Below are 13397 nucleotides of genomic sequence, written 5' to 3'. Positions count from 1 at the left end.
AACTCTAGACGTTACAGCTCAGATGCCCTGATGGGTTCCAGAACTTTTCAGAGTTTTTCTGAAAATGTCTGAAGGTATCAGCCTTGGAGCTTGTGTAGGGGGTGAACTTGACAGAGTGTTGACTGAGAGAACTTGTAGGGTGTTTTCAGGGCATATTGACTGTATGTGCACTCATAGAAAAAAGCCTCATCATTATGAGTGTTCAACATTAGGATGAAAACTGAAATCATGTACTTATATCAGATCATTGCTTCACATTTCTTTTAAAATATTGTGCTGTGTTTCCTTGCTTTTTGCTCTCTCTCTCTCTCTCTTCCTTCAGCAGGGAATCTACACAGGGTCTAAGTTGACTCTCACAGGTGTGGACAGGATGTGTGTGATTAGAGGGCTTATGTGTCTGAAGCTGCTCAGGTGCTGTTGACTGATCCATCTGTATCTTCCAGCCAAGCAGCTGCCTGTCTCTACTGTAACTTTCATATTAGACAGTTTAAAAGTTTGTGCTGAGCGTGGCCACACATAACTAAAGACTCTCTTTGTTAGAGCAGACTTGTCTTATCAAGTTCATGTTTGACCTGAGTCTGTGGAGCTTTGTATGTGACCATCCCTCTCTCATTTACATAGAATTATTAATAAACAAACAAACAAATGGAGTTAAGCTACGTTTTTGGACTCTGAACTTCCTGAATAATTCCACCTAACTTGTCTCACACTGAGTTCATGAAAAAGCATGTAAACTTCCCCCTTCACAAAGGGGACCTTATGGTATTACCCTGGTGAGGTCAGACTCTGAGCAGACAAGCCTGGGAGTAGAACACTCCATAAGAGAATGTCTGTGTGTGTGATTCTCTGTTTGTATCTTATGGTACCATCAACTGACCGGAGACGATGTCTGCAACCTCTTCTCTCTTTATTTGTGTGTTTGTTAGCAAAGTTCAGAGTGCACAGCTGTCTTCTTCCCAGAGCTTACGTTTATTGTAGAAAACATTTTCTTTACAGATTCAGATTCAAGGCACCTCTTTCTGTCTTTTGGTTTGTTTTCGATGTTGTTTTTATACATACATACACAATATATACACTTTGATCTAAATTATAAATATATAGGAAACAACCCAATGTCACAAAAGTGCAGGCCACGTTTTTAACAGAAAAAAATGCCTTTTTTTTTTCTTCTTCTTCTTAAAAAAAAAAAAAAAAAAAAAATCAAAATACATACAATCAGTAGCATGACTTGTCACTTTTTGTCGTTAGCAATAATAAATCGTACTGAAGTCCCATGCGGCAGCAGCGCGCCTGAAGCTCAGCTCAGCGATGAGAAGAGACGAAGGTACAGTACAAATGGAGCTCATCGCGTGGCTGCGAACACATGGCGCGAGCTTTCCGCTGCCGAGCGCAAATACACCAGCCGAGCCATTCTTAGTGCAAATCACAAACCAGAGAGTCGAACTAACGAATCAAACAAGTCACAGATGGAATTAGTGATATATTCATCGCCGCAATTTAAGGCCACGTCTTTGTCAGGTTTTCGACAGAGATAAACAAACAAGCAGACAAACAAACAAACAAACAAAAAAAATCACGTAAGCTTCTGTAAAAACAAACAGAAACACACACACTTCCGCTGTCCAACCGAAGGACTGCGAAGGATAATTAGCAGAGCTATTGGAATGCGCATGTGCAAAAAAAAAAAAAAAAAAAAAAAGTAATTTCCCATAACGAAACAGCAATGGGTCGGACTGAGGGTATCTAATATGGAACATAAAATAGAATGTGCTTTTGACAGAGGAAATAGGCATGAAAGCGCAGAATCCAAACCACCTTTTCCGATTAAGTTAAAGCTGAAGGAGGCAGGCGTATTGAAAATAAAATTTAAAAAGTGCAAATTTGCATCAAACTTTGGCAGCAGGACCCAGAGCAAGCAGCAACACTTAAAAATGCCAAGAAAATACAAAGTTTAAAAAAGAGTTAATGTTTCCCAAAAGAAACAACATCTGATCTTTGTGAAAATACCACACAAAAATAGCAAACAATCAGCGTTTCAAAACTCCGACAGGAATTCTTCTTCTTCTTTTTTTTATTTTCTTTTTTCTTTTGTAAAATAAAGCCAGAAACCACATGAGCTAAAGACGACAGCCACATATAGGTTGACGCAAAGTTAGGACAGAGTACAGACTGTACTGGGATAATGCGCTCGTTCACTCATTTGGGTTTGAGTGTCTGAATTAGTCACGTCCATTTTACCGCAAATATGGTCACGTGTCATGAACCAATCCAGAACAAGCAGAACTCCTGCTGAGTCGGAGGGGCAAGGCCTGGCGGTTCTGATCATGAAGTTTTAAAGTCTGTTTTAGTTTCGCCGCATGTGAACAGACTGCTGTGTTTCATTTAATACTTACGTTGAATAATACGAGTAAACATGTTTGTGAAACATGAACAGCGTAAAGCCCGTAGAGCAGCTCAGGGCGGGTCAGGGGTACGTCTGAGAACATATCACTTTACACTGTTTGGTTATCTGGTTAATTTGGGTTTCTGTTTTTGGCTGATTCTGGAACGTTAGTATTTCAAAGCTAAATAAAAACTAAAACAATCTTTTGTAACCATGTCAATGTTTCTTGTCACTTAAAAACAACAATAAAAACAAAACAAAGAAATAAACACACAAACCCCTTCAATTAGTCTTAATTCGTTTTTGCGAAGACAGGGTAGATAGGGTTAGCCAGACTTTGGTCAGGCTGAAGCTCCCTCTATTGAACATGAAATGCAAACACACAGAAATCAGATGTTATTGCTGTAGACTGGTGACTCCTGAGAGCCAGTGGCAGTATATGAAAATATAAACGGGTTTTCTGACGGCATAAATCACTGCATTCATAAGGTCAGGGAAAATCTTTTTTTTTTTTTTTTTTAGGGATTTCCTGAGAGTATTAAATACATATTATCACATTAATTATTAAATGGCCTAAGCTAAAGCAGACAAACAATAACATACAAACAAACATAAACAAACACAGCATCAGATTTCGAATAACCCACTTGATGAATTAGTACTGCCAGTCACCACGGCACCCTTACTCACAATGGCTACCGTGGCGACCCTCACTAATAACAACAATGTCATTACTCATCAGGACTACCACGACAACCATTAATCACATTGGTAGCCATGGCGATGCTAACTCTCAGTGCTAACCACGGGGACCCCAAGACCTCTCTGCTTGGGTGCAAACTATCAATAGGTCACACAGATTCAACCCACAGATTTCTTAAGAAAGAGATAAATAGCCGCAATAAATACCATTAGAATTACAATTACTCTGCATACAAACATATATATATATATGTGTGTGTGTGTGTGTATGTATAAATAATAAAAATATTTCCTGTCTCATTTTTTTTCCTGTGGGTGGTGTCACGCCCAGACTCATGCCTCTCAGTGCAGGTCAGAGGGCGCAGGTCAGAGGGCGCAGGTCAGGACTTTGGCTGTTCTTAGAACTGCTCTCCTCCGTGTCGACAACCTTAGATCTGTTGGAGCAACTCTTCCTTGGTTTCCACCTTCCACTGCCTCACCAGTTCTTCTTCCAGTCGGTGGTATTGGTCCGGTTTCCCCCCCTCCTTCCTCTCTGATGGTACAGTCTGTTGGCCACACCTCTCAGCCCTGCCACCCACTGCTCCCTGACTGTTATCACTGGGTCTGGGCTGGTGAGCCGTTACCTGTTTATCTCTATACAGACGTCTGCGTGGTTTTGTGTAAGAATACATTCTATAGTATGTTGTGAAGGCACTCAGACCAGCAACGGGCAGCTGTCCCAGACAGTCTCTGGTCCAGGAAACGTGTGCCTGTGTGTGTGTGTGTTACTCGGGGAAGATACATGGCAGATGTGTGTGTGTGTGTGTTATTTGGGGAAGAGCAGAAAGTTGATGTATGAAAACATACTAATGAAACTTGTGAGCAGGACGCCCACGGAGTCTCCCAAAAATAATACTCCTAACAGGCTAGAAATCAAATACACCCCTGTATAAATGAGTTTTCCCTTGGTGTGCATACAATGGAATAGGATTAAATATTAAAACTGCAGGCATAATGACGCAATGCCTCCTTCAAGTAGGAAATCGGCACAAAGCATTTCTGAACCTGGTGTGTGTGTGTGTCAGTGGACACTCTCTCTCTCACACACACACACACACACACACACACACACGCACACACACGCACACACAGAGAACAGGTGGAGTGCAGTGCAATGCATGGAAGGCAGTGATGTGACTAGAAGCCCTGAGGTATGTGATGTAAGCGCTGCAGGGGGGAGGAGCCACAGCCCTGGGGGCGTGGCAGGGTAGTGTCTGTCTCTCTCTCACTCTTGGTGGAACTGTATGACCGACTGTCGCGCCTCGGCGGAACCGTTCTGGAACATACTGTGCAGAACCTTGCGCGCGTTGATGTGTGCGTCCGTGGCGTGGTTTCCGTCGGACAGCGGGAGAGCGAGCTGGTCTCCCGAACGAAGCGACGACGGGGAGAACAGTGAGGAGGAGGAGGAGGAGGAAGAGGAGGAGGAGGAAGAGAACAAGCTGTTAGGGATTGGGCTGGCGGTGGAGTAGGACGGAGTGGGTAACGCTGCCACCGACGACGACGACGACGATGATGATGATGATGCTGCTGATGATGAAGATGATGAAGATGAAGCAGGGCTGGTCTGCATGGGCACCGTATATGAGGAGGGAGGCAGGTATATGCCGAGGAATTCCAGCATGTCGGCAGGCTGAGTGGATTCCAGTTCTGACTGGTTCTCGTGTCCGCTGTGTCCGAGCAGAGAGTCCAGGTTTATGCCACTCAAATCCTCCGGCGACCCGGGGGCGCAGTCCTGGCCGAGCGGACCCGGCATGCAGCCGGGGGGCGGGGACTTACGGGCCGTGGACAGGTCCAGTATCTCCTCCAGTGGGTTCCGCGGCAGGGCCGGGAAAGTCACGGGGAACTGGGGGAACTGGGGGAATGGGGTGGACAGACTGGTGAGACTGGGAAAGGAAGCGGGGAGGGGGTCCGCGAAGAGGTTCTGATGGTAATTCTTCCGGTCTTCAGCCAAACGCTGCTCCCTCTCCTGCTGCTCCTTCTCTTTGCGCCTCCTCTTCACCTCCTTATCTATCTGGATCAGCTCCTCTCGCACACGGGCTACACAGCTCTCTGGGATCTTTATGCCTGGGTGAGAGACAGAACATGGCAAAGTCTGACACGCGGGTTTGAAGCATGAACAGAAAGTCTGACACGCGGGTTTGAAGCATGAACAGAAAGTCTGACACGCGGGTTTGAAAATTAGAGGGACAAAGAGAGGAGAAGAGAGAGACACTCAGGCTCAAGTTTCTCTCCTGCCTGTTTATAGCATCTGCAAATGCATTATCTCAACCAACCAAGCAACTGATCAATCAATCAATCAATCAGTCAATCAATCAATCAATCAACCAATCAATCAATCAACCAATCAATCAATCAATCAATCAGTCAACCGACCAACCAGCCAAGCAACTGATCGATCGATCAATCAATCAATCAACCAATCACTCAACGAACCAACCAACCAAGCAACTGATTGATCAATCAGTCAACCAACCAACCAACCAACCAAGCAACGGATCGATCAATCAATCAATCAATCAATCAATCAATCAATCAACCAAACAACCAACCAACCAAGCAACTGATTGATCAATCAATCAATCATCAGTCAACCAACCAAGCAACTGATCGATCAATCAATCAGTCAATCAACCAATCAACCAACCAACCAACCAACCAATCAATCAACCAACCAATCACTCAACCAACCAACCAATCAGTCCATCCATCCATCCATCCATCCATCCATCCGTCCATTTCATTCATTCACACACACAGAGAGCAGAGACATGAGTTGTATGAGCAGAGACATGAGTTGTATGAGTGCGTCCAGTGAGGCTGTGTTGTTTTATTTACTCACCCACTTGTTTGTTGTGGTCTTTGGTTTTGAGGCGGACGATCTGCAGGATGCTGGAGCCTGTGCTGTCGTACACGACTTCAGCCACGCGTTTCCAAACGTGCAGCAAAGCCCCACAGAGCATGTGGTACTGACGCAGTCGCATGCCCTGGGTGCAGTCCTGTCCCTCCTCCACCTTCTTACACCGCCCGTTCCTACGGTTACAGGCACCGTAACCACACACACGCGCACGCACACACACACACACACACACACACACACAGACACACACACGCACACACACCCATTAAAGGATTAAAACTAAGGAATAATCTTATAATGGTTACATTAATACTAATGATCCTTCTGTGTTTAGATAAAGCAGTGGGTTTATGTAGGTTTCTGTCCACTGTCCTCTGTCTAAAGACCAGCGGCTAGTTTTAGAGAAATACATTCTTAGGACACAGTTTACACAAATAAACTGCTCAGTAAAAAGCCTTCATATTTTACAGGGGAGGGTTTTTCCCAACTCACCAGTTGGCATGACTACACTTCCTGAGAGAGAAGGTAAACTGGTTTTCCCAGCAGTCTCTGGCTTCCTCTGGGGTCACCTGGCATTTAGGAACGATTTACAGTTTACAATTTGGCATTTAGCAGACGCTCTTATCCAAAGCAACTTACAGTGAGTGCATCAGTCAGGTTAAATGACCCCATAAGTGAAAGATTGCGATAAGAATGCAAATTTATTCATTTCAGTTTCATGCTCCTGTACAATAACCAAGGCCTGCGACACAGGGACAGGGTTAATACATGTGTATATACATATTTTTTTTTAATACCACAACACAGGGAGAGAGGTTAAGCAGTGGGGGACAGGTGGGTTCTGAGAAGGTGGGTTTTCGGTTTCCTGCGGAAGATGGCGAGAGACTCCACAGTCCTGACCGATACGATATTACGATATGTTCCCGACTGGAACGATGTTCAAATATTACCACAGAAGTAAAATAAAAGACACATCGCATGTTGAACATCTTTAATATAACTAAAGTGTCAGTATGTCTCTGCTCTTTAAGCTATGCCTTCAACTTCACTGCTCTGCATTCTCCCATTACCACTAACATCCACTAGGTGACAGTAGAGAGCGCCATATCTGTTTGGTGTGAACACTGAGTAATCCTTGGGGCAAATACAGGTGTGTTGAAGTGTGTCTCTGAGCTAGTAAATGTCTCCTCCTCTCTGACACACACAAAGAACAGCTGTAAAGACCTGTGCCATAGCCGCCCTGCCCTGTGTGTGTGTGTGTGTGTGTGTGTGTGTGCGGCCATGTGTGTGTGTTCGTCATGGCTGCCCTGCCCTGTACTTACCTATCTATCCACAGTGGGAGTTTCCTCTTCACTGCACCATACTAACATACCATACTAACATACCATACTAACAGACTAACATACTGACAGCAACGCTTTTATATCCGATGGTTGGGAAAGTGCATTCTGTATGTGTGTGTGTGTGTATGAGTATGTATATGTATGTGTGTGTATATGGGTCTGTTTGTGTGTATACGTGTGTGTGTGTGTGCGGGCATGTATATGTGTGTATGTATATATATGCATGTGTATATGTGTGTGTGTGTGTGTGTGCGCGGGCATGTATATATGTGTATGTATATGTGTGTGTGCGTGTGCGTGTGTGCGCGGGCATGTATATGTGTGTATGTATATATATGCATGTGTATATGTGTTAGTGTGCGGGCATGTATATGTGTGTATGTATATATATGCATGTGTATATGTGTGTGTGTGTGTGTGTGTGTGCGGGCATGTATATGTGTGTATGTATATATATGCATGTGTATATGTGTGTGTGTGTATGCGTGTGTGTGCGGGCATGTATATGTGTATATGTATATATATGCATGTGTATATGTGTTTGTGTGCGGGCATGTATATGTGTGTATGTATATATATGCATGTGTATATGTGTGTGTGTGTGTGTGTGTGTGTGTGTGTGGGCATGTATATGTGTGTATGTATATATATGCATGTGTATATGTGTGTGTGTGTATGCGTGTGTGTGCGGGCATGTATATGTGTGTATGTATTTATATGCATGTGTACGTGTATGTGTGTGTGTGCGTGTGCATATGTGTGTATATGTGCGTGCGCGTGCGTGCGGGCATGTATATGTGTGTATATGTGTGCGCGTGTGTGTGCGGGCATGTATATGTGTGTATGTATATATATGCATGTGTATGTGTATGTGTATGTATATGTGTGTATATGTGTGTGCGTGTGCGTGCGGGCATGTATACGGGTGTGAGGACTAACCTTGCGGTATTTAAGTTTCAGACTGTCCAAACTCTCCGGCTGCGCCTGTTTGCCGATGTTGGGTTTATAAAGGTTGTAACTGTGCCCGCGTCCCTGTTCAGCCAGTAACACACACGGGCGACTCCCCCTTAACTACGCAGACCAAAAACAAAAAACCAAAACAAACACACATCATCAAACACAGTTCACACACACACACACACACACTCTCTTAACATCATCACACATCTCGCTGTTATAAAACAAGAGAGGACAGTGATCATGTTTTACTGGGTCTAGAACGAAACCGCTGGATTAGATTATACTGAGAGAAATAAAAGTTTATGTTTTTCATTTTCACACTTATCTTCACTTAATGATCAGTGTACCTACACTGCCTCGGTGCTGAGTGACATTTCAGATGTGATGACATAGTTAAACTCCTTCTCCAGACAGACTGAGACTTATCTGTGTGCGACATCTCCTGTCCTGGGGGTTACTTTAGCTTTACATGTGTTACTCATCAGCACAGAGTCTGCCATCTAAATGTAAAGCTGAGTTTAACTATGCCCTAGTAACCCTGTTCACTAACACACACAGGCAGTAACCCTGTTCACTAACACACACGGGCAGTAACCCTGTTCATTAACACACACAGGCAGGAACCCTGTTCACTAACACACACAGGCAGTAACCTGTTCACTAACACACACAGGCAGTAACCCTGTTCACTAACACACACAGGCAGGAACCCTGTTCACTAACACACACAGGCACTAACCCTGTTCACTAACACACAGAGGCAGTATCCCTGTTCACTAACACACACGGGCAGTAACCCTGTTCACTAACACACACGGGCAGTATCCCTGTTCACTAACACACACAGGCTGTATCCCTGTTCACTAACACACACAGGCAGTAACCTGTTCACTAACACACACAGGCAGGAACCCTGTTCACTAACACACACAGGCAGTAACCCTGTTCACTAACACACACGGGCAGTAACCCTGTTCACTAACACACACAGGCAGGAACCCTGTTCACTAACACACACAGGCAGTAACCTGTTCACTAACACACACAGGCACTAACCCTGTTCACTAACACACACAGGCAGTAACCCTGTTCACTAACACACACGGGCAGGAACCCTGTTCACTAACACACACGGGCAGTAACCATGTTCACTAACACACACGGGCAGGAACCCTGTTAACTAACACACACAGGCAGTAACCTGTCCACTAACACACACAGGCAGTAACCTGTCCACTAACACACACAGGCAGGAACCCTGTTCACTAACACACACAGGCAGTATCCCTGTTCACTAACACACACAGGCAGTAACCTGTCCACTAACACACACAGGCAGTAACCTGTCCACTAACACACACACAGGTAGTCAATGGGTTCTCCTCACTGACTGACTCAGTGCCTTTTAACAGTTCTTGAACATAAATCTCTCTCATGCCTGGCTGATTTTCCCCTTTGACCTGGCTGGTCCTCTCTCCATTCTAAGAATGGGGTGATGTTTTACCCTTTGACCTGGCTGGTCCTCTCTCCATTCTAAGAATGGGGTGATGTTTTAGTGATCTGTTGTTTTACACTGTGAGCTTTCGGGAGGGAAAACTGATGAAATGTAAATACAGACAGAGAGAGGGGACTGAATCTCACCTTATTAGAGAGATAAAAACCTTCATCTGACTGGGTCAGCGACTCCGATTTCTTACATGCCTCCTCCCATGGCATACCTCTGTCCACAGAGATCTGTCACAGAGAGACAGACAGCACAGAGAGACAGACAGACAGAACAGAAGAACAGAGAAGGTTGAATTCAGAGGCAGTATGCTCCAATGACTGTGCAAAAAATGTCACTGTGTAATAAATAAACACACACACACACACACACAGATTCCCGCACAGACACCGGTTTCTATTTAAGAGAACCCAGTAGACAGCATTCCAGCACCGACGCAAACACGCCGGTTCTGTCGCATCTCCACAGAACTGCCCTCTCATTCGTTTTTATTGTGTGTGCTGCTGAGACACCGGAGTGAAAACGTGTCATCTGTCAGGTCCTCGTAAACACAACGGAGAGTTTCTGTCATAAAGCACGCGGCACACAAGCCCGACTGATTTACGATGTGTGTGTGTGTGTGTGTGTGTGTGATGACGGGCATTATTTAAATAGTGGCACACATGATTCATTCTCTCTCTCTCTCACACACACACACACACACACACACACACCACATAATGGTTATAACTGACCACTTTCCTCTGGGAACACACACCGCCCTCTGTCTCCACTCACTTCAGCTCTTTCCCTCACTGTTCATTAGTTCAGCGGTCAAATAAAAATAAACTCCCTCTTCACCGTCCTTCTCATCCCTGACGCGCACCACACCCTGACTCATCGACCCGTCTGCGGGCCTAAACCAGACTGCAGAGAGACAGGCCAGTGCGAGCCCTGGTCTAGACCGCACTGCCTGCAGACAGGTCAGCGTGGATGTGAGACCGGTCCGCAGTGGATAGACCGGTCCACGTGTTCCAGGCCCTCAGACTCAGGTCGGGCCGTCTTTGGCAGACAGAGGTCGAGTATAATGACATGTTCTCAGAGTTAAAACTCCCTGTGAGTCAGAGCTGATCGGCCTGTCCGCACACAAACACAGCCCTGAAACCCAGTCACAGCTAAGAACCCGCAGACCATCCGAAACCAGCGCCACAGGGACCCGAGACCAGCGGGGCGGGGCCTCACGCGGGTTGGTTGGGTCCCGGGTGAAAACAGTCAGGGTGGTGACATGCAAATGGCCTCATCTGAGAGGAAACCCGTTCACAGACAGTTTCCACAGCACTTTGAAAGAGGAAGTCAACGGTCGGGCTTGTCATATGAGCCTAATATAGCCCACACTCCATTACAACTCTGACAAAGATTCGCTGAGTAACGTGTCAGCTCGCTCCTGCTGTTCTCATTGGTTCTGGACGCAGGAGGCGGGACAATGAGGACATCATTTACGACTGGTCTTTCAGACAGACAGTTATTTTCACTTGGACGGATGTGTGCTGAACACACTCACAAAATGTAAACATCAGAAAACATCAGTAAACACAGGCTAACGGAAGTAACAGTTCGATTTCATGATAAACAGGATATGGTAAAATGAGAATGCGTGTTAACGAGGAAGAACTTCCTGTGGAACAGGTGATCTGTTTGAGCAGGAGATTCAGGTGACGTTTAGATGGATGACTGGCTTGTTCCACCGCTGATTAAAAATCCCAAACTTTTTTTTTTTAATTATTCCAGGGGCCCGTTTGTTTAATGCCGTTTGCTCGTGTCTTAAGTGACATCAAACTCCCGACAGACAACGCACAGCTTTACCTGGAGACGTGATCGTCCCGTTCATGACGCTCAGACAGACAGCGGCATGACAGCGCAGACCAGCAGAATGCAACGTACAGTCTTTTTCAGCGGTAACTCAAACAAAAACTATCAAAAGAACACCTTCTAATCCAGCCTCTACACACAACTCACACCACACTCTCCTGTCACAGGGCCTGGTCACACGGGCCGGTCACACGGCCCGGTCACACGGCCTGGTCACACGGGCCAGTCACACGGGCCGGTCAGATGTGGCGGTGGGGAGGGGTTTTTTTTACGGAGGTGAGGCTTTACCTTATAGAGGACGACCTGTCCATCCTGAGGGTTCCCCACAGTCAGAAACTTCTCCTGAGTCTCCTCGTAGATCTCATCGTTACCTGGGGCCAAATCTACAGACACACACACACACACACACACACACGCACACACACACACACACACACACAAGTCAAATAAAGTGGAAGAACAGCCCCGGGTCAAACACACATATCTTCTGAAGACTGAGTGATATCTCCGTCTGATATGTGTTACGGAATGTTCTAGTCCATCTAGTTTCAAAACTAACCTTGGAAATGAGGCAGTGTAGAGATTAATGAGAGGGTTCATTGTCAAACACAGAGAAAGAGCATTACGCGTCTGCTCAAGCTTGAACCTTACTCTACTTCATTAAACTTCATTAAACTTCATTAAACGTCATTAAACGTCATTAAACTTCATTAAACGTCATTAAACTTCATTAAACGTCATTACCTGGTGAGATTATGAAAAACACCTATGCTGGACCAGAATGCCCATTCTCTTACCCACAATGCCCATTCTCTTACCCAGAATGCCCATTCTCTTACCCACAATGCCCATTCTCTTACCCAGAATGCCCATTCTCTTACCCAGAATGCCCATGTCGTATTTGCCCTCCTTTTTGTCCTTCTCTATTAGGTAGTCGAAGTTGTCAGTGAAATACTGGAACAGCGAGTTCTGCTTATGCACCTCCAGGCCCAGAATCCTGTTCAGAAACTTAGTGATACTGCAGTCTGTAAAGCAGAAAGAGAGAGCGAGAGAGTGTGTGAATATGTCTGTTCACTGGACACAGGGCTTATCAGAAATAGATTTTTAAACAAAAAAAACAAAAAATGTGTTAAAAGTGCACGAAATAAGGGAGATATATAATATTTATATATATAGCGAGAGAGAGAATATATATATATAGAGAGAGAGAGAGAGAGAGAGAGAGCGAGAGAGAGAAACTCACCTTTTTCAGTGTTGATTCCGAGACGAGGCTCCTTACTGATGATTCCCACATCAATCATGCCCTGCTTCATGTCTGAAACCCAGACAGAGAGACAGAGAAAGACATTACGATATAGAACATGAACCAACAAATGAATATCAGGAACTCTATTGATCTTCTGCACACACACACACACACACGCATACACACACGCACACACGCACACACACACACCTCTGAAGAACATGGCGTCTCCCCCTGGGTAGTCTTTAGGAGCAGGAACCTTGCTCTCCATCTGTCCGTGGATGGCTTTGGTGATTTTGTCCAAGGCTTTAGTCCCATACTGAACACAGACACAGCAAACAGGTCAAACACACACTCACACACACACACACACACACACACACACAAAACACACACACAAAACACAGACCACTCAGTCAAAACACCACCCCACATATAGTCCCATACTGAACACAGACACAGCAAACAGGTCAAACACACACACACACACACACACATAAACACAGACCACTCAG

The 13397-nt window shown here is 45.2% G+C and overlaps 1 protein-coding gene across 1 annotated transcript in view; it reads right to left on the bottom strand.

Moving 5' to 3' along the window:
• Window positions 1-4207: 4207 nt before the first annotated feature.
• sbno2b (strawberry notch homolog 2b) overlaps window positions 4208-13397 on the bottom strand; it is a 27592-nt gene continuing 18402 nt past the window's right edge. Inside the window, exons 21-29 of the mRNA XM_030783843.1 lie at window positions 13093-13201; window positions 12880-12951; window positions 12518-12661; window positions 11925-12019; window positions 9926-10018; window positions 8264-8395; window positions 6474-6550; window positions 5964-6154; window positions 4208-5188 (exon numbers count right to left, since the gene is read on the bottom strand). Of these exons, the coding sequence (XP_030639703.1) occupies window positions 4350-5188; window positions 5964-6154; window positions 6474-6550; window positions 8264-8395; window positions 9926-10018; window positions 11925-12019; window positions 12518-12661; window positions 12880-12951; window positions 13093-13201 (1752 nt within the window). The 3' untranslated portion in view covers window positions 4208-4349. The remainder of the gene's footprint in view (window positions 5189-5963; window positions 6155-6473; window positions 6551-8263; window positions 8396-9925; window positions 10019-11924; window positions 12020-12517; window positions 12662-12879; window positions 12952-13092; window positions 13202-13397) is intronic.

The sequence above is a fragment of the Chanos chanos genome, chromosome 9, assembly GCF_902362185.1.
Source record: "Chanos chanos chromosome 9, fChaCha1.1, whole genome shotgun sequence".
Classification (NCBI taxonomy): Eukaryota; Metazoa; Chordata; class Actinopteri; order Gonorynchiformes; family Chanidae; genus Chanos; species Chanos chanos.
The sequence above is the reverse complement of the archived record's forward strand: the minus strand, read 5'-3'. Positions and strand labels throughout refer to the sequence as shown.